Source organism: Budorcas taxicolor, chromosome 23, assembly GCF_023091745.1.
Source record: "Budorcas taxicolor isolate Tak-1 chromosome 23, Takin1.1, whole genome shotgun sequence".
Taxonomy (NCBI): Eukaryota; Metazoa; Chordata; class Mammalia; order Artiodactyla; family Bovidae; genus Budorcas; species Budorcas taxicolor.
The window spans coordinates 17,089,723-17,112,462 of record NC_068932.1 but is presented as its reverse complement, the minus strand read 5'-3'; the positions used below and the strand labels follow the sequence as shown (position 1 = coordinate 17,112,462).

General features: G+C 42.6%; 1 protein-coding gene across 1 annotated transcript in view; it reads right to left on the bottom strand.

The window, feature by feature from the left end:
* Positions 1–6,057: 6,057 nt before the first annotated feature.
* Positions 6,058–22,740, bottom strand: part of CC2D2B (coiled-coil and C2 domain containing 2B) — a 91,582-nt gene continuing 74,899 nt past the window's right edge. Inside the window, exons 30-34 of the mRNA XM_052661168.1 lie at positions 19,301–19,435; positions 18,807–18,929; positions 10,905–10,963; positions 8,702–8,879; positions 6,058–6,246 (exon numbers count right to left, since the gene is read on the bottom strand). Of these exons, the coding sequence (XP_052517128.1) occupies positions 6,058–6,246; positions 8,702–8,879; positions 10,905–10,963; positions 18,807–18,929; positions 19,301–19,435 (684 nt within the window). The remainder of the gene's footprint in view (positions 6,247–8,701; positions 8,880–10,904; positions 10,964–18,806; positions 18,930–19,300; positions 19,436–22,740) is intronic.

The following is a 22,740-nucleotide window of genomic DNA, read 5'->3' as shown; positions in this document are numbered from 1 at the left end:
CAAGAGGGTGTTTGCTATGACCAGTGTGTTCTCTTGGTAAAACTGTTAGCCTTTGCACTGCTTCATTTTGTACTCCAAGGCCAAATTTTCCTGTTACTCCAGGTATCTCTTGAATTCCTACTTTTGCATTCCAGTCCCCTATAATGAAAAGGACATCTTTGGGGGGTGTTAGTTCTAGAAGGTCTTATAGGTCTTCATAGAACCATTCAACTTCAGCTTCTTCAGCATTACTGGTTGGGGCATAGATTTGGGTTACTATGATATTGAATGGTTTGCCTTGGAAACGAACAGAGATCATTCTGTCATTTTTGAAACTGTATCCAAGTACTGCATTTCACACTCTTTTGTTGACTATGAGGGCTACTCCATTTCTTCTAAGGGATTCTTGCCCACAGTTGTAGACATAATGTCATCTGAGTTCAATTCACCCATTCCAGTCCATGTTAGTTCACTGATTCCTAAAATGTCGACGTTCACTCTTGCCATCTCCTGTTTGACCACTTCCAATTTACCTTGATTCATGGACCTAACATTCTAGGTTCCTATGTAATATTGTTCTTTATAGCATCAGACTTTACTACCATCACCAGTCACATCCACAACTGGGTGTTGTTTTTGCTTTGGCTCCATCTCGTCATTCTTTCTGGAATTATTTCTCCACTGTTCTCCAGTAGCATATTGGGCAACTACTGATCTGGGAAGTTCATCTTTCAGTGTCCTTTTTGCTTTTTCATACTGTTCATGGGGTTCTCAAGGAAAGAATACTGAAGTGGTTTGCCATTCCCTTCTCCAGTGGACCACGTTTTGTCAGAGCTCTCCACCATGACCCATCAGTCTTGGGTGGCCCTACACAGGCATGGCTAATAGTTTCATTGAGTTAAATAAGGGTGTGGTCCATGTGATCAGTTTAATTAGTTTTCTGTGACTGTGGTTTTCATTCTGTCTGTCCTCTGATGGATAAGGATAAGAGGCTTATGGAAGCTTCCTGATGGGAGAGACTGACTGTAGGGAAAACTGGGTCTTGTTCTGATGGCTGGGGCCATGCTCAGTAAATCTTTAATCCAATTTTCTGTTGATGGGCAGGGCTGTGTTCTCTACTTGTTGTTTGACCTGAGGCCAAACTATAGTGGAGGTAATGAAGATAATGGCGATCTCCTTCAAAAGGTCCCATGCACACACTGCCGCACTCAGTGCCCCCAACCATGCAGCAGGCCATCGCTGACCCACGCCTCTGCTGGAGACTCCTGGACATTCAGGGGCAGGTCTGGGTCAGTCTTTTGTGGGGTCACTGCTCCTTTCTCCTGGGTCCTGGTGTGCACAAGGTTTTGTTTGTGCCCTCAGAGAGTCTGTTTCCATAGTCCTGTGTAAATTCTGGCAGCTCTGTGGTGGGGTTAATGGCTGCCTCCCTCATGAGGGCTTATGCCATACCCAGGTCTGCTGCACCCAGCGCCCCTGCCCCTGCAGCAGGCCACTGTTACTTGATATTCTGCAAAGTTCTCTACAATGAAAGAGGCCCAACACTCCTCATAAAGCTCTGATCATTCAGTTCAGTTCAATTCAGTCACTCAGTTGTGTCTGACTCTTTGTGACCCCATGAACTGCAGCACGCCAGGCCTCCCTGTCCATCACCAACTCCCAGAGTTTACCCAAACTCATGTCCATTGAGTCAGTGATGCCATCTAACCATCTCATCCCCTGCCGTCCCCTTCTCCTGCTCTCAATCTTTCCCAGCATCAGTCTTTTCAAATGAGTCAGCTCTTTGTATCAAGTGGCCAAAGTATTGGAGTTTCAGCTTCAGCATCAGTCCTTCCAATGAACACCCAGGACTGATCTCCTTTAGGATGGAATGGTTGGATCTCCTTGCAGTCCAAGGGACTCTCAAGAGTCTTCTCCAACACCACAATTCAAAAGCATCAATTCTTTGGTGCTCAGCTTTCCTTATAGTCCAACTCTCACATCCATACATGACTACTGGAAAAACCACAGCCTTGACTAGACGGACCTTTGTTGACAAAGTAATGTCTCTGCTTTTTAATATGCTGTCTAACTTGGTCATAACTTTCCTTTTAAGGAGTAAGTCTTTTAATTTCATGGCTGCAGTCACCATCTGCAGTGATTTTGGAGCCCCCAAAAATAAAGTCAGCCACTGTTTCCACTGTTTCCCCATCTATTTGCCATGAAGTGATGGGACCAGATGCCAGGATCTTCGTTTTCTGAATGTTGAGCTTTAAGCCAACTTTTTCTCTCTCCTCTCTCATCAAGAGGCTCTTTAGGTCTTCTTCATCTTCTGCCATAAGAGTGGTGTTATCTGCATATCTGAGGTTACTGATATTTCTCCCGGCAATCTTGATTCCAGCTTGTGCTTCTTCCAGCCCAGTGTTTCTCATGATGTACTCCGATCATTATCCAGGTGTAAATGTTTTAAGTTAAAAGCATAGCAAGGTGGCCTGAGGTTAAGATGGTGTAATAGAAGGACAACGAGCTCACCTCCCCTTATGTACACATTGAAAATACATTGACCTGTGGAGCAATCTCATTGAAAACACCTGAAGAGTGTCAGAAAGTCTCGTATACAATCAAGGCTGTAAAGAAGGGTCCCTACTCAGTTAGGTAAGAAGTGAAGAGAATCAGGACCTGTCCCTCTAGGAGGGGACACAGAAAAGCAGGGGATTACATGGGCTGAGAGAGAGAGAGCTTCCCTGTGGAGGAAACAGATTGAACCACATATTGGGCAACCCAGTCCTTGGGTCTGACACCAGGAAGAGTCTCGTTAGCTGGTATGAAAACCAGTGGACTAACAGGAGGGCTTTAAGAAACCTAGACTCTGCTTGAGAAAAGTGCGCCCATGCTGTTTACTACTGGAAATGGCGAAGGAGGCAGATTGAAACTATCCAGGACCCTGGTCAGTTTCTCATGACCACCTCAGCATGCCAAGCGCCTGCTCTGGCACCTCTACCCCTGGTGCGGCTGCCCACTAGGGCGAAGGCTGCTTGTACTAAGGCGAGTGGGCAGTTGTGGAAAACAGAGCTGGGACCTGGCACTGCATCTGAAAGGGGCTTATATTCCAAAATATAAAAAAGAAAAACTACTACTTTATTCTGTTACTTGATTGATTTGTTATTGCACTTTGAGTAAAATATGAGCTCTTTACCATGACCTATGTGACCTGGTCCTTGTCTGCCTCTCCAGCCTTATGGGCTACTACTCCTTCTTCTCCATGTGAGTCTTTTTCTGGACTGGAGGGCTTTGTAATCATAGGTCGTCTCCTCTGCCTGAAATGCTTTTGCTAAAAGTCTTTGCATGATTGGCTTCCTCTTAACTATGGAAGCCACAGATGCCTAATCCAATAGCCATCCTCCCCTCTTCCTCACCACGAGAACACTGATTTTATTGGGAGAGAAATGGGTCTATTTAAAATACTTGATCTCCAGCCTCTTTTGTGGCTAGGAGTGATGCACTTTTGGCCAGTGGGATGTAAGTAGAAGTTAATGGGCACAGTCTCCTAGAAAACTTTTTAAAAGAGCTAAACCAGCTGCCTCTTCTACCTCCTCCCTCCCTGTCTGCGTTTTCTTAATGAAATGACTGTAAGGTTAGAGCCTCTGTGGTTCCCGGGTCAGCAGACTCAGTATCACCTGGGAACTTGTTAGAAATGCAAATTCTCAGGCCCCACTCCAGATCTCAGGGAATCAGTAACTCTGAAGGTCAGGCCCAGAGAAGTGTGTTTCAACAAACTCTTCAGGTGATTCTTCTGCATGCTGAAGTTTGAGAGCCACTGAGGAAGAAGACAGAAGGTTCCTTAGAGATGGTGGCAAAGATGGATGAAGGCTAATGTACTTCTGACATCACAAAGCTATTGTGCTAGAACTGGGCTGCTTCCTTTGCATTTGATGGTGCTGTAATCCCTATTTGATTATGTTACTGTGATTAGGTTTCTGTTCCTTGCAACTGAATGCAATTCTAATTGATAAATCATCTTTTAAATCTCAGCTCAAAACATTATCTCTGTGGAGATGCCTTCTCCCACTACTCTGCTTATACCCTCCATCCCCATCAAAGTCCTTCTCCATTACACCAACATTTTTCTTTACTTTATAGCACTCATTATACCCTGGAATTATCTCACCTACTTACTGTTTATTTGCTTATTATCTGTTTTCCTTGTAAGAATGTCTTCACACTGTCCTCTAGCACATACTGAAGTGTCTGGTACATAATGGATGCTTTGTAATTATTTGTGGATGAGGTTGCAAAGAGTCAGACACAACTGAGTGACTGAACAACAAAAAAATTTAAAATTATACATTACATCTAATATCATGTACTTTTAAAACAGTCAAATAAAAAAACATGGTTCATTACAATCACATAATTTTTAGGAAAAATTTTTAGTTGAAAAACACATACACCTATTTCAAAATGAATACAATACAGAATATAATGCACACTTGCCTATGAACATTTTCCACCTTACTCTTCAGTGGTCTATCAATTCTAAAACCACAAACAAAATTAACAAAATAGCTATGTAAACATTCAGTATGGCACAGAAATGAATCGCATGAGTTCAGCCTTTATTTGGCAAACTTGTCTTTCCATAGATATCATTTTGTGCTACCCCAGTTGATGTGGGAAACTTGTTAATAAGAAAACCTCCTACAGCATTTAAACACAAACATTCAAATAAAAACAATTCTGATCATTTTCTGATGCATGCCAGAAGACATACATAACAAAGTTTTAACCTTGCAGAAAAAACATTCTCTTTACCTACATACCCTTTTTCTCTAGTAATCTTGAGTTTGGTCTGAGACTAACATCCTGCAAATAAATGAGGTCTTCTCTGGCCTCTGCAGGCATATTGGGAGAGGGGATCTAGGCTGAGGGTTCCCTGAGGATGAACTTGGGGGTTTGCTCTCTGCTTCTCTGAGAGTGATTCAAGGGGCCCCAGTGCTGCTACAGTGGGAGAAGTCAATCTTCTTTTTCCTACTTTAACCTCATAAAATTTCTCTCATAAACCTTTGGAAATCTATCCTTTGATTAAAAAATAAGTTGTTATGTAACATTTACATAAACTATTTGAACACTTTTCTCAATGAAGTACAGAAAAAATACAATAAAGTACAGTGTTTTCTACTTAGATCCCTATCCGTTCTTTCTCGAGGCCCTGGATGGGTCTCTTTGGGGCACCATTGTAAAAGAAAAGCAGCAGAAAGTGCCAGAGGCAGAATGGGGAGCTCCTCATTAAGATAAAGAGGACTCTGAAATTCGGGTAAGACTTTTATCTCCCTTTCTCACAGAATTAGGAAAGAATTTAGGTAGTGTTTCCTGAGAGTCCCTTCTAAATACCTGGAGGTGAAATGATGTTAGGTCAGTAGTATATAAAGAGAAAACTTTGAAGAAGCCCCCAGAAGCTGTCCTTAACCCAACATGGCATATTTCCTTCTTATTCTTAACCAGTGAAATAATCTTTTACCTCATGGGTTTCTATTTGAATAACTCCTGCCTGGAATTCCATCAGAACCATCATCAAAGTTATCAGCCTCACTTTAGTAATGATAGCATTCTGTAAGGCAGGGTTCTCATTCTTAACTGGTTGAGAGAATTGCCTGGGAAGCTTGTTTTAAATAATGTAGGTTCTGGAGCTGTACTCTCAGAGATCCTGATTCAGTAGGTCCTGGATAGGATGTGGGAACTTGCATTTTCAATAGGGCTTTCCAAGTGATTTTGATGGAGGTGGTGGGGCCCCCCAGTTAGAGCAACACTGGCTTTAGAGAGAGGCCAGAATTGCTTCTTTCCCAGAATACACCTACTGTAGACAGTGACCCCAGGTGCCAGACTTTCCGAAGGGTCCTCCTTGCTGTGGTCTCTGATGAGGAGGTCATTTATACTTGTCCCCAGAAACTCAGGCAGTGAGTCTTGTCCCCTACTCTATAAGTGAGCCAGAAATTGGGCTCACGCTTGTCTGGACTTGAAGATAAACAGAAAAATCCCAAGCACCAGGAAAGTCTGTCTCCTGGTTGGGGGCCCACGTACCATCTTCTTCTATCTGTTTCCTTTTCACTGATGTCGAGCTAATGAAGCCAAATAGACCCACACAGATAATATGTTGTTTGGGTAGGGGTGAATGTACACAGCTAGAGCAAATTCTGGCTGTGGAAATTCAGAAGAATGAATTCCAGTTTGATACACAGCATCAATAACTGACTGTACATCAGTGTATGGCATCTGGATAGGAAATCCTGTGACCTGGACCAAAGACAATAATACATAAACCCACATTACAATCATATAGGTGGTTGGGAATTACTGGATGAAAAGAGATTACAGAAGCCTCAAAGAAATGGAAGTCATAAAATAATAATAATAGTTATCATTTTGTGGGTGTTTACCAAGTTCTAGGGGACTTCCTGGTTGGCTCAGCGGTAAAGACTTTGCCTGTGATGCAGAAGACACAGGAGACACCACAGGTTCTATCCCTGGGCTGGGAAAATCCCTTGGAGGAGGGTATGGCAACCCACTCCAGTGTTCTTGCCTTGGAGAATCCCATGCAGAGGAGCCTGGCAGGCTCCAGTTCATAGGGTCACACAGAGTCAGACACAACTGAAGTGACTGAGCATGTACTATGTTCTAGGCACAGTGCTAAATACTTCACATATATAATTAACCCTCAAACAACCCTTTGAGGCAGGTTTTGCTATAACCCCACTTTATAGAGAGAGCAGCGAGCCAGGTCTGTCTAATGCCAGAGTCTACACATTTAACATTCCACATACTTGCACTTTTTCTGCAATGGCAAACTGCCAAGAAGGAAAATTCTTTGTCATATAAATGATTTGAAAGAGCATTTCGGAAGAATTTATTTCACATTGATTTACTTTATATTTATTGATATCTATGACAGGATTGGGCTTCCCTTGTGGCTCAGCTAGTAAAGAATACACCTACAATGGGGGAGACCTGGGTTCAATTCCTGGGTTAGGAAGAGTCCCTGGAGAAGGGAACAGCTACTCAGTCCAGTATTCTGGCCTGGAGAATTCCATGGACAGTATAGTCCATGGGGTGGCAAAGTGTTGGACATGACTGAGGGACTTTCACTTTCATCTCCTCATGACAGGATTAAAGGATATGGGACATGGGTCTCATGTAAAATTATCTATTAAAGAATTTACAAAGGACAATCATAAGCTGCTTTCAAGCCTCAGATTGCTTACTTTTCTGATCTTTAAATCTCTTCACGTGCTCCTCCCTTGTGACTGCATAGTACACTATCCTTCCTTAGCTTACTTAATAAATTACACTGCAATTACATGTTTTCTGATCTAACAAGCCCATTGTCTCTGCGAATGCTCAAGATGTTGTCTGTCTCATTTACTGTCATGACCCCAAGTGAATGGCACAATGACTGCCACATGGAATACAAATAGCAGTTAACATTTAGTAAGTGGTGGGTGCTATGGTTAAGCAACTCACCTAATCCTCACCACAACCACAAAATAGCTAACTAGTTTTATCCTTGTTTATCTTGTGCAATGGGGTAAGAACGTATAGAAAAGTTGGGTAATTTGGCCAAAGTTAGTGAGTGGTTGAGCCAGGATTTGAACCCAAGCCACAGGATTCAGTCTAGATTTATGAATCTGTGTTATTAAACAGCAGATAATTTTACAAAGGAACTCTAAGTTTAAAACCTTGGCTTATACTTAATAATACTTTGCTTATCTATTTACCCCCTAATTCAATTAAAAAGAAAGCAAAACAAAACAACTACCTCGCTATTCATGAATAGTGCCTGTAGACCCCTCCCTGGCAGCCTAAGTATCAACTTTCAACAGATAGCTTCCTTTCCTCTTCCCAAGGCTTTCTCTAGGGGGCATTTTCTGATCTACAGGATGGAAGGGGGAAGGAATATCACTCTTGGGAGGCTAGGGCTTCCAAAAACTACTGCAACAATTCATAGGCAAGAGGAGGTGAGAGGATTCTCAGAACTCAGGGGAAGAAAACAAGGACTTTAAAATACACCAAATGCCTGCCATGTTTGATTATGGACTTGAGTTTGATAGGCCTTTTTACCATCCAGGATGACGTCAAATGTGCTGGTGAATATACGAGAGGAGGTTAAAACAGAAGTCCAGGCTATGATGTATAAATTTGAGAATAATTTGCTTATGGAAGGTAATTAAAGCTTACCTGAAGTCCTCTTGCCCAGAACCAAGGACAGGGAATCCATCCTATTACTACCATCTAGAGATCATTTCTTAGTTTCTTAGTTGCAAGTCATTTCCTTTTGGGCATCTCTTTCCAAAGTTTGTGGTTTGTGTATCATAAAACTGATTCCAAGAAAATGTCATTCAATCTGGTCACAGTACTAGTTATTCACTACATTTGAAAAGTCTTAGTCTAAACATAAGTGGATTTGAAGTGAAAGTTGCTCAGTTGTGCCCGACTCTTTGGGACCCCATGGGCTATACAGTCCATGGAATTCTCCAGTCCAGAATACTGGAGTGGGTAGCCTTTCCTACCAGATCCAGGGGATCTTCCCAACCCAGGGATCGAACCCAGGCCTCCCTCATTGCAGCTGAGCTACAAGGGAAGCCCAATGAGATTAAGATAAAAGATATCTCAGGGGTTTTAAAGATTACTATCATCTGGCAATTAACATCATAGATAAAACAAATGTCATTAATGCATTAAATCATATACAAACCCAATAAAATTGTAGTAGTCTTTCAAATTCACTCTCTTCTTCAGATGAAACAAAGCTTCCAGTACCAAGTTCTAACTTAGGAAGAATCTGTCGTAAAATGAAAGTACACTGTCTATTCCAACGTGTTGGCTGTTTAGGCCGCCATTCCATTATTTTACACTTCAGAGTTCTTTCAATCCTAAGGTAAGAATGCAAAGATCATTTTATGATAAATTACGACTCATTTAATAAATGTGAAAAAAAGTTTTGTTACATTTACTCAAGTATGAGAATAATACTTTGGAGTAATTCCCTGGGGATTTCTTGCATTAGTAAGAATGCAAAGGTCATTTTATGATAAAATGCAACTCATTTAATAAATGTGAAAAAAAAGTTTTGTCGCATTTACTCAAGTATGAGAATGATACTTTGTGGGGATTTCCCTAGTGGTCCAGTGATTAAGAATCTACCGTAATGCAAGGGACGCAGGTTCAATCCCTGGTCAAGGAACTAAGACCTCCCACTGAGTAAAATGCCCAAGCGCTCTGGAGCCCATGTGCTAAAACTAGAGAGGCCATGAGCTGCAACCAAAGACCCCGCATGACCCAACTCACGGTGCAACTAGGACCCCACACAGCCAAATAAAAACAATAAATTTTAAAAATATGTAGTCATTCACAATTTTCAAAAATGATACATTTTTGATGTAGGAGAAAACCAGACCTCTGTGGTGAGGGATATCTGCCATCAACCATATTAATCTGGTTTGAGAGAGATCAGGCTCTTGCTTGGCTTGAGGAAGCAAGATGCTTCCTGGGGTAGCCAGCAATTAGTTCTCAAAGGCACTTCTTTCTTCCAGTTCCCTGTGTGTAGACAGCTGCCTACTAGGTGTGATTTGCTACCGTCTGATTACTGGGTTGGCATTCTTGTTCTCCAAGAGCCTCCTCTGACATAAGATGTCTTGTTTCCAAGAAATGCTCTATAAAAATCCAGGTATCTTATCTGAGGTAATGTTAGTAGGAATGGGGTTATTAGATCAATTAATCCAGCAAGTGGAATTGGGAGGAAATGAGACACTGGACTGATCAGTATGATGATCAGTTTCTCCTGATCTGATCATTTCCCCCAAATGTATGCTCTATGCTGGCAGGGAGTTTCACCTATCTACCCCGCCTCTGAAACAGTGCCTGCTGAGGAACTGTTCCAGGGAGGGAGAAAGTGAAGCCCAGTTGAGCTGGTTGGTGGGAAGCCTTTCCTCTGCAGAGGATTATTGTGTGTTGAGCCTCTCCTTTTGGCTGAGTCTAATAAAGTATTGAGTTTGCAGAGAGTCTCAGTCGTGGCTACACACCAGAATCACCTGTAGGACTCTATCAAAATACTTCACTATCCTCCAGATAGTGGCTCAACAGGTCTGATCCTGGACTCTAGCACCTATATTTAGTTCCAGAAGCAATTCTGATGAAAACTAAAAGTTGGAGACAATTTCCCTAGTGCATTTCTTCCTTTTTTTTGTTTTGTTTTGTTTTTTTTTTTTTGGTTAAGAGCTGGGGAAGAAGAAGGGGAGTAAGAGGTGGGGGTCATGTGCTAGTGAGAAAAGGGAGTGGCAAAATGCTTTCTGTCCTTTTCAGTTTTGATTAGTTGGTAGCAGCTTACATGCCAGCCTGCTGTGTCAGCATGAGTCACTGGAAGTAGTCAGATCTAGAAGCTTCTGACATATCTGGAGTAGGAGCAAAGTCTGCTGCAAAGGCTGTGACACTTCGGGCTTGACTGAGCAACTCCTCAGGGTGTGTGTGTGTGTTTGTGTGTGTGGAGTACGTATATGAGGGTGGCTACCAGGGACAGTACTGATATTTCTACTACCCAGCTCGGATTTTTTACCACACCCTGTTGTTCTTTCAAGAAGTGTTAGCTATTGATTATTACTATAAGGCTCAACAGGTGTGTGTTGAGAACTTCCCAATAGCAGCCCACAGTGTTGTCCAGATGCAACTGTATCTAACTTGGCATGTTTTTTCAAGGAGTATTGTGGATAGCAGAGGGGCTGATTTTTTTATGCAAGGGCCAAGAGGCAGACAACTCAATGGAACTATTAAATCTCCATTTCATGCTTCTGTTGCTGAGTCTAATAGGTATTTTGAGAGACTGGGTTACAGAATTGAAGGGTGGCCGAATGGGAGATTAGGGAGAAAACATGATAATCATAGCATATAAATAGAGATCATACCTGTTCTTTAGATCTTCTACCATGCTCTTATTAGTATCAGAATAAATTATTTCTTCAGGCTGAAATACAGAAAACTGAAAGTGAGAAAAGATTCTGGGGAGGCCATCTGGATATCAGTCACCCCTTGGAGTGCTGATCATAATGGAGAGGGGCAACCTAAACCTGTCTCATGTGGCAGAAACACTCAATAATAGGGGCGCAAAGCTAACACAGATCACAGTGTTTCCTTTGATTTTAATACTACTTCACCAGGGCAGGGAACAGGAAATGGATTTACAAAAGATATTTCTCATGAGACAGCTCTACTGTTTGTTTATTCAAATAAGAACCTGGCATACTTATTCATTCCATCAGACAATCTTTGGAAGCTATACTGGTCTCATCCGCTTATTAACTGTGACCTTGGAGAAATTACTTAACCGCTTTGAGTCTTGGTTACCACATCTTTTAAAGAGGGACAATAAGAGCATCTACTTCCCTGGGGTCATGCAAAGATTTTAAAATAAAGTCATACATGTAAAGCCTGGCACATATTGCTCAATAAGGCCAGATATTACTCTTCTAACATGGTTTATCATCCTCCTCCTTTGTTTCTTTCAGCAGGCAGGAGCCAGGCCTCCATGTTCCCAGGTGTGCATGCACACACATGCAAGCATACACACAGCGTCCATTTCAGTCTCTGCTGTCTTCAAGTCTTTGCTTCAGGCACCCCAGCAACAGCAGAGAGCAAGGCTCTACTGTTTCCCCATGTTGCTCCACTGAGCTGGATTTTCTGGGACAAGGAGCAGACTTCTCCAACCCCCTCCCTCCTACCCAAACACCCTGCAGGGCTCACATAGACAAGAATGGAGGAGTGGGACTGGGTTTAGAGTCTTTACGTTGAATATTTATGAGCTGAGAAATAGAGGCTCTGTAGAGACAGGGACAGATGCTTCCCCCTCATGAGTGTAAGGGAGGAAACATTTGCTAGGACTCCAGGTCTCAGAAAATCTCGGGGGTGATTTGAGGAGGGTCAGTCTATCATGTCCTGATCTAAGTCAGTGGCTCCCAAAATGTGATGCCCCCGCAGCAAAATGTTGCTGAGTCAGCAGCCTCAGACCTACTGACTCGGAAACTATGAGAGTACAGCCTGCTGCTGCTGCTAAGTCACTTCAGTCGTGTCCGACTCTGTGCGACCCCAGAGATGGCAGCCCACCAGGCTCCCCCGTCCCTGGGATTCTCCAGGCAAGAACACTGGAGTGGGTTGCCATTTCCTTCTCCAACGCATGAAAGTGAAAAGTGAAAGTGAAGTCGCTCAGTCGTGTCCGACTCTTCTCGACCCCATGGACTGCAGCCTACCAGGCTCCTCTGCCCACGGGATTTTCCAGGCAAGAGTACTGGAGTGGGGTGCCATCGCCTTCTCTGAGGGTACAGCCTAGCACACTGCTTTCTAACAAGCCCTCCAGAGGGTTACGATGCCTGCCATGGTTGGAGAACCACTAGATTAGAGAATATGCTCAGACACAGTGAATTTGCCCAGAGTAGAACGTGGCAGAAGATGAGATACTGGAGAAAGTAAAGCTTAAAACCCAGCATCATCTTGCAGAGGTCACCAACTATTGCAGACAGGGCAGGTAAAACAAATCCTGACTGCTGTCCTCAATTACTGTCTGCTCCTCCAAAATACTGCCCTGTGCCCCTAACCTGGCAACTCCTGTGGATTAGTTAGACCACCTTCAGGCCTGAAAAAGAGGCCTGGGTTATGTTGACCCAATACGTTTATGGAGTGTTAGTTTATTTCCCATTTGGGCAAAGGCCCCTTTCAGGGAATTCATAACCTTTGAAACTTGAAGAGGACTTCCCTGTAACTCCATTTCACTCTCACAAATTTATGTTCTCAATTGTGATTAACAGGAAAAAAAAACAGCATTCACTACAAATGGTGGTTTATTCTGTTATGTGTGTGACAAGGCAGAAGATCAAGGGCCACTGACCCACAGAGAAGAAATCAGTAAAGATGAAAGTCAAATGCAACTATGAGTTTTCTGTTTAATTACTCAACTTGACAAAAGGTTTAGTTTCCACTCTCAGTCAGAGTCGCTTTTAAAAATACAATTTTGATAACGGCAGCCTTTTCCTTGGTGATGCTGAATGGAGAATAAATGCCCAAATCCTGACCCGGACCTCAGCTCACCTCCACTCACCCTCTGGTAGCAGCCAAGCTGGCCTTTCAGCTCTGTGACAGACACTTGGCCCCGCAGGTCTTCATCTGCCTGCAATGCAGTACACCTGAGTTTGATCCTTGGGTCAGGAAGATCCCCTGGAGAAGGTCATGGCAACCCACTCCAGTATCCTTGCCTGGAGAATCCCATGGACAGAGGAGCCTGGCAGACTACAGTCCATAGGGTTGCAAAGAGTCGGACATGACTAAGCGACTAACACACAAACAGCTGGTCTTCAAGCCTGCTGTTTCTGCTTTGTGCTGGGACTACTCTCTTCACTAATCTTCATCTAGACCAGCTCCTGCTGCTCACCCCTCTCCACTGTACTACTGGTCATCACTTTTTTCCCCAGGAAGCCCCTGAAGCTCCCCTTCCCCTCATGTTTCCTGCTGTGTGCTCCCCAGAGAACATTCATTTCTTCTTAGTGGTATTTCTCTCTCTCTACTCCAAGCGCTTTTTCCTTGTTTCCTCCTCTAGAACACAAGCTCCAAGAACACAGTTGCTGTTCAGTTGCTCAGTTTTGTCCAACTCTTTGCACCCCTGCGGACTGCAGCATGCCAGGCTTTCCTGTCCTTCACCATCTCCCGGAGTTTGCTCGAACTCATGTCAATTGAGTTGATGATGCCATCCAACCATCTCATCCTCTGTCGCCCCCCTTCTCCTCTAGCCCTCAATCTTTCCCAACATCAAACTCTTTTTCCTTGTGGTACCTATACCTAACACAGTGCTGACCCATTGCAGAACTCAATAAATGTGACCTGAATTAATAAGAGAATGATTTAAAGAAACAAAAATTCTCATCTCTGAATATACTGTTCTCTCCCTAGGAGGCTGCAACCAAATGCTTTGGTCACAACTTTGGGATAGGCAAGCAAGGCATTGTGTGGATGCTGTAAATGTGGCTTGCTCAAGAGAGATAAGCACATTTCCCCTTACTTAAAATGACTTTACAGACATATAAATGCTTGCATCTGCAAGGAAAATGTTTAGAAGGATACACAAGAAACTATTGACTGTGGTTATTTCTTAGAGAGTGGGGAAAAAACGCTGAAGAGGGGAGAAACTCTTCATTTTATATACTGTGGTACTGTTTGATTTCTTTTCCCCCACAGCCACCATTCCTTCTTTTCGATATTGTGAACTATGTCAAACATATAGATAAAGCACTGAGAATAATGTAATGAACATCCACCCTACATACCACCTCAGTTCAGTTCAGTCGCTCAGTCGTGACCCCATGAATCACAGCACACCAGGCCTCCCTGTCCATCACCAACTCCCAAAGTTCACTCAGATTCATGTCCATCGAGTCCGTGATGCCATTCAGCCATCTCATCCTCTGTCGTCCCCTTCTCCTCCTGCTCCCAATCCCTCCCAGCATCAGAGTCTTTTCCAATGAGTCAACTCTTTGCATGAGGTGGCCAAAGTACTGGAGTTTCAGCTTCAGCATCATTTCCTCCAAAGAAATCCCAGGGCTGATCTCCTTCAGAATGGACTGGCTGGATTTCCTTGCAGTCCAAGGGACTCTCAAGAGTCTTCTCCAACACCACTGGAAAAACCATAGCCTTGACTAGACGGACCTTAGTCGGCAAAGTAATGTCCCTGCTTTTGAATATACTATCTAGGTTGGTCATAACTTTTCTTCCAAGGAGTAAGCGTCTTTTAATTTCATGGCTGCAGTCACCATCTGCGGTGATTTTGGAGCCAAAAAAAATAAAGTCTGACACTGTTTCCACTGTTTCCCAGTCTATTTCCCATGAAGTGATGGGACCGGAGGCCATGATCTTCATTTTCTGAATGTTGAGCTTTAAGCAAACTTTTTCACTCTCCTCTTTCACTTTCATCAGGAGGCTTTTTAGCTCCTCTTCACTTTCTGCCATAAGGGTGGTGTCATCTGCATATCTGAGGTGATTGATATTTCTCCCGGCAATCTTGATTCCAGCTTGTGTTTCTTCCAGCCCAGCGTTTCTCATGATATACTCTGCATAGAAGTTAAATAAGCAGGGTGACAATATACAGCCTTGACCTACTCCTTTTCCTATTTGGAACCAGTCTGTTGTTCCATGTCCACTTCTAACTGTTGCTTCCTGACCTGCATACAGATTTCTCAAGAGGCAGGTCAGGTGGTCTGGTATTCCCATCTCTTTCAGAATTTTCCACAGTTTATTGTGATCCACACAGTCAAAGGCTTTGGTATAGTCAATAAAGCAGAAATAGATGTTTTTCTGGAACTCTCTTGCTTTTTCCATGATCCAGCAGATGATGGCAATTTGATCTCTGGTTCCTCTGCCTTTTCTAAAACCAGCTTGAACATCAGGAAGTTCACGGTTCACGCATTGCTGAAGCCTGGCTTGGAGAATTTTGAACATTACTTTACTAGCATGTGAGATGAGTGCAACTGTGCAGTAGTTTGAGCATTCTTTGGCATTGCCCTCCTTTGGGATTGGAATGAAAACGGACCTTTTCCAGTCCTGTGGCCACTGCTGAGTTTTCCAAATTTGTTGGCATATTGAGTGCAGCACTTTCACAGCATCATCTTTCAGGATTTGAAATAGCTCAACTGGAATTCCATCACCTCCACTAGCTTTGTTCGTAGTGATGCTTTCTAAGGCCCACTTGATTTCACATTCCAGGATGTCTGGCTCTAGATGAGTGATCACATCATCATGATTATCTGGGTCATGGAGATCTTTTTTGTACAGTTCTTCCGTGTATTCTTGCCACCTCTTCTTAATATCTTCTGCTTCTGTTAGGTCCAGACCATTTCTGTCCTTTATCGAGCCCATCTTTGCATGAAATGTTCCCTTGGTCTCTAATTTTCTTGAAGAGATCTCTAGTCTTTCCCATTCTGTTCTTTTCCTCGATTTTTTTGCATTGATCGCTGAAGAAGGCTTTCTTATCTCTTCTTGCTATTCTTTGGAACTCTGCATTCAGATGCTTATATCTTTCCTTTTCTCCTTTGCTTTTTGCCTCTCTCCTTTTCCCAGCTATATGCAAGGCCTCCCCAGACAGCCATTTTGCTTTTTTGCATTTCTTTTCCATGGGGATGGTCTTGATCCCTGTCTCCTGTACAATGTCACGAACCTCATTCCATAGTTCATCAGGCACTCTGTCTATCAGATCTAGGCCCTTAAATCTATTTCTCACTTCCATTGTATAATCATAAGGGATTTGATTTAGGTCATACCTGAATGGTCTAGCGGTTTTCCCTACTTTCTTGAAGTCTGAATTTGGTAATAAGGAGTTCATGATCTGAGCCACAGTCAGCTCCTGGTCTTGTTTTTGTTGACTGTATAGCGCTTCTCCATCTGTGGCTGCAGAGAGTAAAATCAATCTGATTTTGGTGTTGACCATCTGGTGATGTCCATGTGTAGAGTCTTCTCCTGTGTTGTTGGAAAAGGGTGTTTGCTATGACCAGTCCTCCATTTGTTTTAGATTTTTCAAAAAGATGTAGGAACTTCATTGGTGATCCAGTGGCTAAGACTCTGCCCTCCCAACACAGGGAGGCTGGGATTGATCCCTGGCCAGGGAACTAGATCCCATATGCACAGCCAAATAAATAAATGTTTTTTTTTAAAGATGTAAAACATTACTGATAGACTTAAAGTACTCTATATACTGCTCCCTGATCTCATTTCCCTTTTTTCTCTCTCCAAAGGTAATCTTTACCCTAAATTTGATGTTTATCATTCTCATGCTAGCTTTTATACTATCACTACCTATCTATGGGCTTCCCTGATGGTTCTGATGGTATTCTTTCTGCCTGCCAAGCAGAAAACACTAGTTTGACACCTGGGTTGGAAAGACCACCTGGAATAGGAAATGGTAACCCACTCCAGTATTCTTGCCTGGAGAAATCCATGGACAGAGAAGCCTGCAGGGCTACAGTCCATTGGGTCACAAAGAGTTGGACATGACTGAGCAACTAGCAATTTCACTTATATATCTATATATAAACACATATTTTTCAAACTTCATATATATCTGTCATTTCACATCTTCTTTACTTTGCTCAACATTACATTTTTTATATTCACTCATGTTGATACAACAGCTCTAGGTCAGTGGTTCTCAACTGTGGGAATCACTTGGGGAGCTTTAAGTAACACCAATGTGTGGGCTCTTCACTCAGAGATTCTGATGTCATGGATGTACAGTCAAGTTGAGAGCTACAGTAAATTAGTTCCATATATTTTTTTATTACTGTATAGAAGATTTTGGGTTTCCCTGGTGGCTTAGACAGTAAAGAATCTGCTTGCAGTGCAAGAGACCTGGGTTTGATCCCTGGGTCAGGAAGAGCCCCTGGAGAAGGGAATGGCAACCTACTCCAGTATTCTTTTTTTTTTTTTTTTCACTCCAGTATTCTTGCCTGGAAAATTCCATGGACAGAGGAGCCTGGTGGACTATAGCGTATGGGGTCACAGAGCTGGACATGACTGAGCGACTTACACATACACTCGTATAAGATTTCACAGTATGGGTTCTTGACAACTTATGTGCCCATTTTCTGGTTGATAAATTGTCTCCTTTTTTTTTTTTCCTATTTCAAGCAATTCAGTAATGACCATTGTTGTACTAGTCTCTCTGTGCTAGGGTACATACTTAGAAGCTGAATTGGAGGATCAAAGGTTGAGCTTTTTCAACTTTAGCAACCTTACCATATTGATTTTCAGAGAGTTTATAGCAATTTACACTCCCACTATTTCTCAGCCTGTTTGCCAATATTTGATATGATCACACTTAAAAAAATGTTTCCCAATCTTATACATGTGAAATTATGTTTTGTTTTAAATATTTCCCTCAGTACAAGTGAGGCTGAGCTCTGGAGTTTCTGCTTCTGTGAATTGTCTTCTTCCTATTTTTCCATTGTTCTTTCCCTTATCCCCCCTCTCTTGCTTCCTCTGGGTCATAGCTCCCGGTTTTTGAATTTTGCAACTGCCTGCACATTGATATACCATGGCTGCCAATCCAGAAACGGCTGTTGCAATGGAATTTGGGTGTCTTCCCAAAGTGATACTGAGCACACCACAGAGTCCCTGGCCAAGTCGTCTGGTGGTTAGATTGGTTCCTAATGCTCTGATCTGTACTTTGGTCTCTTACCTCCTGAGCTCCTGCAGCTTACCTTTCTCATCTTCTCTCAAGAGGAGTAAAGTAGGGAAGCTCCATCACAGTCCTGGCTTCAAAAACTGAGACTGGCTCTGGTTCCCTGGATTTCGTGACTCACTTTTAGACTTTGCTCCCATCCTCTTTGGGCCCTGCTCACTGATGGTGCTTCTGTCCTATTTCTATTCCACGAGATACCCATCATGGTTCAGAGCCCAGATAAGCGTTTTGTTTTTCAATTTTTATACTTTATTATTGTCATGGATGTGTAGTAGAAGTGCAAGGTCAAAGTAAGAACTTATTACACCATCTGGACGTTATATTTTCTGTTTCATGATGAACACTTAAAAATTTTTACTCTAAAACCTAAATTCACAATTAAGATGATGCCTTCTTCCAATTCTTCTTTTGCAAGTAGAGGAAAAGGACCAGCGTAGCCCAAAGTCAGGCTGGATGGCAGAGAAAACTGGATTTTATTGATATTGCTAAACCATTCAATAAGCAATCAGCTATATAAATGTAACAAGAGCTATCACAACTCTAAGGTCAGAACCAATGGTAACTTTCATAGAGACACACCTGGAAAAGTGTGATTTACCTGAATGCTTTGTGTTTTTGTTCCTTGATAATTTTTTGGAAGCAATTGTTTCCAGAAACTTTCCTTTGAATAGTCAAAATACATAGCCATTGGTGAATTATTCTGCTGAAGATTAAACCAGACCTATTAAAACATTAACACAGAATCAACGTAGGCCCATGGGAGTACGAAGCCCATAGTGGGTTACAGTCTTTCTACCCAGTGAAGTGGCAGAAACCAAGGACAGCTCTGAGGCAGGAGGTGCAGAGAACTGCAGGGGCATGTGAACACGAGCCTGCTCATTGCTTCTCAGCCCCGGAGGCACTACAGAATCACCTCAAGGAGCTTTGGGGATGGAAGATTTCCCTGGCCCCACACCCCAGGGATTCTAACTGAACGTCTACGGTTCCTTCAGCGTTTCCACATGATTCTAATGTATAGTCAGGGTAGAGAGCCACAAGTTTGACTCCTGAGGAGAGAACTCAAGATCTTCCCTCCTCACCCAATACACTTACGTTTTCACCATCAAACAAACAATCTACACCTTGTAACGGACAAAATGGGTCAAACTGCTTATGACACTGTCCAGTTAATGGATTCCAAAGCAAATATTCATCAGTTTCCTGAGTTAGTACATACGCCACAGGCCCCTGTCCGAAGAAAGAGTTAAAATTATTTCTGGTGGATGATCGATTTAACTCATTTTTGTATTGGAAATTGTAGTGTAAGCATATGCTATCTCTGACTTTTTACAGATAATATTATCAATCACCCTATAGATTCTTTATTCTGTATGATTTATCTATTTATTGGCCATGCTGCACGGCTTGAGGGATCTCCGTTCCCTGACCAGGGACTGAACTCGGGCCACAGCAGCGAAAGCCCAGAATCATAACCACTATGTCATCAGGAAACTCCCTGGTATCTCTGATCTTTTAAAAGCCTTTTTTAGAATATTTACAATTTTTTTGAAAAGGGAAAAGCCAAAGCAATAGAAATCCACAGGCCCAAGCTATCATGAGGGTTCAAATGAGAGAACTTATGAGCCAGTGTTGCCACCCTCATAGCAATAAAATATGTTGTTCTGATGAAATCAGTATATGAAGAACATTTCCTAATAGTTAGTGCTAATGCGTAGGGGTACTTTTGTATAACTCACACAAAGGTGCTATATGGATTAGCCCTGCTTTAAGCAGAATATATTTAGAGATCAAGGGTGAACACCATGTAGAGTTATGGTGTTAGTCCAAGGCTCTGAAAAGCTAGGTGAAGTTAAAAAGCCATCAAATTAATTTTGAGAACAAGATCTAGAATTAGAGGCCAGAGAGAAATTAAACAAAAAACCACTTGAGGAATAAAAGTAGTCACTATGTTACTATTTTGCTCTGCACATACTTTTGAAGTGTAAACCTTTCTTATTTAGCAAAAAATAAAAATCTCAGGTAATGATAATAATAACTGCTTAACATTTATCATTTATGTACCTCAGGTTCTGTACTGCTCATGCTAATTTTACTTAATTTCTCACTTTAATTAATTCCAAATTCTGTGAGGTAGGTATGATTATCATGCCCACCTTTCACATGAAGAATAAGAGGTTAACAACATGTCTAGGGTAACAGTAAATAGCATTATTCCTTTGAGCGGGGGCTTCCCTTGTGGCTCAGCTGGTAAAGAATCCACCTGCAATGTGGGGAGACCTGGGTTCAATCTCTGGGTTGGGAAGATCCCCTGGAGTAGGGAAAGGCTACCCACTCCAGTATTCTAGCCCGGAGAATTCCATGGAATGTATAGTCCATGGGCTCGCAAAGAGTCGGACACAACTGAGCGACTTTCACTTTCACTTTGAGGGGGTAGATAAGTGAGGCTCAGAGAAATAAATAAGGCTGAGATCATACAGCTAGTAAACATTATTAGTGAAGTGAAAGTTGCTCAGTTGTGTCTGACTCTTTGTGACCCTATGGACTGTATGTAGCCCACTAGGCTCCTCTGTCCATGGGATTTCCCAGGTAAAGAGGCTTCACCTCAACCACACAGCCAAGGTGAACTGTATAGGTAAGTGCTGACACCCAGTGTTGACTCACAGGTACAAATACAAATGTTTGTTCAAGTATTGTTCACTGTTTACTGCCATCTAGTGGTGCTCAAAGCTACAGCAGAGCGATCACACGGGGAAGTTAGCATAGATTTTGGACAGGGAAGCCTGGCGTGCTGCAATTCACGGGGTCTCAAAGAGTCGGGAACTGAACTGAACTTTCAGCTAACAAACAGGACACAGAAATAATCAGTTTTGCAAAGGAAATACAGAGAAATAAATGATCGTGACAAAAAAAAATCTGGACGTTTTAAACGCTTACAATATAGTTCATATTATTAAATAGAAATAGAGTCCTAATAAGGCAGCTTTCTGGAGGTTTGATGGGAAATAGATGGGGAAACAGTGTCAGACTTTATTTTTCTGGGTTCCAAAATCACTGCAGATGGTGACTGCAGCCATGAAATTAAAAGACGCTTACTCCTTGGAAGAAAAGTTATGACCAACCTAGATAGCATATTCAAAAGCAGAGACATTACTTTGCTGACTAAGGTCCGTCTAGTCAAGGCTATGGTTTTTCTTGTGGTCATGTATGGATGTGAGAGTTGGACTGTGAAGAAGGCTGAGCGCTAAAGAATTGATGCTTTTGAACTGTGGTGTTGGAGAAGACTCTTGAGGGTCCCTTGGACTGCAAGGAGATCCAACCAGTCCACTCTAAAGCAGATCAACCCAGGGATTTCTTTGGAAGGACTGATGCTGAAGCTGAAACTCCAGTACTTTGGCCACCTCATGCGAAGAGTTGACTCATTGGAGAAGACTCTGATGCTGGGAGGGATTGGGGGCAGGAGGAGAAGGGGACGACAGAGGATGAGATGGCTGAATGGCATCACTGACTCGATGGACGTTGAGTGTGAGTGAACTCCGGGAGATGGTGATGGACAGGGAGGCCTGGCGTGCTGAGACTCATGGGGTCTCAAAGAGTCGGACACGACTGAGCGACTGAACTGAACTGAACAGATAATTAAGCTGTACAAATTAGTGAGTTTCTGGCCCATTTCTTGCACAATTAAAATTTGAGCAGTGAAAAATAGGGAGAGGCACATCTTAATTATCTTAAAATATAATTCTAGGAACATATAAAGATGATGATGGTGATGATGGTTAACAACCACTACAGAACTATTGCTACATCACCTACCCCCATCACTTACTGAGCATTTTCCATAAACCAGATACTGCTCTCAGTGTCATATATTTACCACGTAATTTAGTGTTTCTAGTAACCCCATGTTGTTCAGTCGCTAAGTCATGTCCAGCTCTTTGCGACCCCATGAACTACATGCAGCATGCCGGGTCCCTCTGTCCTCCACTGTCTTCCAGAGTTTGCTCAAACTCATGTCCATTGTATCAGTGACACTATGTAACCACCTCATTCTCTGCCACCCTCTTCTCCTTTTGCCCTCAATCTTCCCCAGCATCAGGTCTTTCCCATGAGTCAGCTCTTCACATCAGGTTGCCGAAGTATGGGAGCTTCAGCTTTCGCATCATTCCTTCCAGTTAATATTCAGGGTTGGTGTCTTTTAAGATTGACTAGTTTGATCTCCTTGTAGCCCAAGGGACTCTCAAGAGTCTTCTCCAGCACAATTCAAAAGCAAGAGTTCTTCTGCACTCAGTATTCTTTATGGTCCAACTCTCACATCTGTACATAACTACTGGAAAAACCATAGCTTTGACTATACAGACCTTTGTCGGCAAAGCAATATCTCTGCTTTTTAACACACTGTCTAGGTCTCTCGTAGCTTTCCTTCTAAGAAGCAAGCATCTTTTAATTTCATGGCTGCAGTCACTGTCCATAATGATTTTGGAGTCCAAGGAAGAAAATCTGTCACTGCTTCCACTTTTTCCCCATCTATCTGCCAT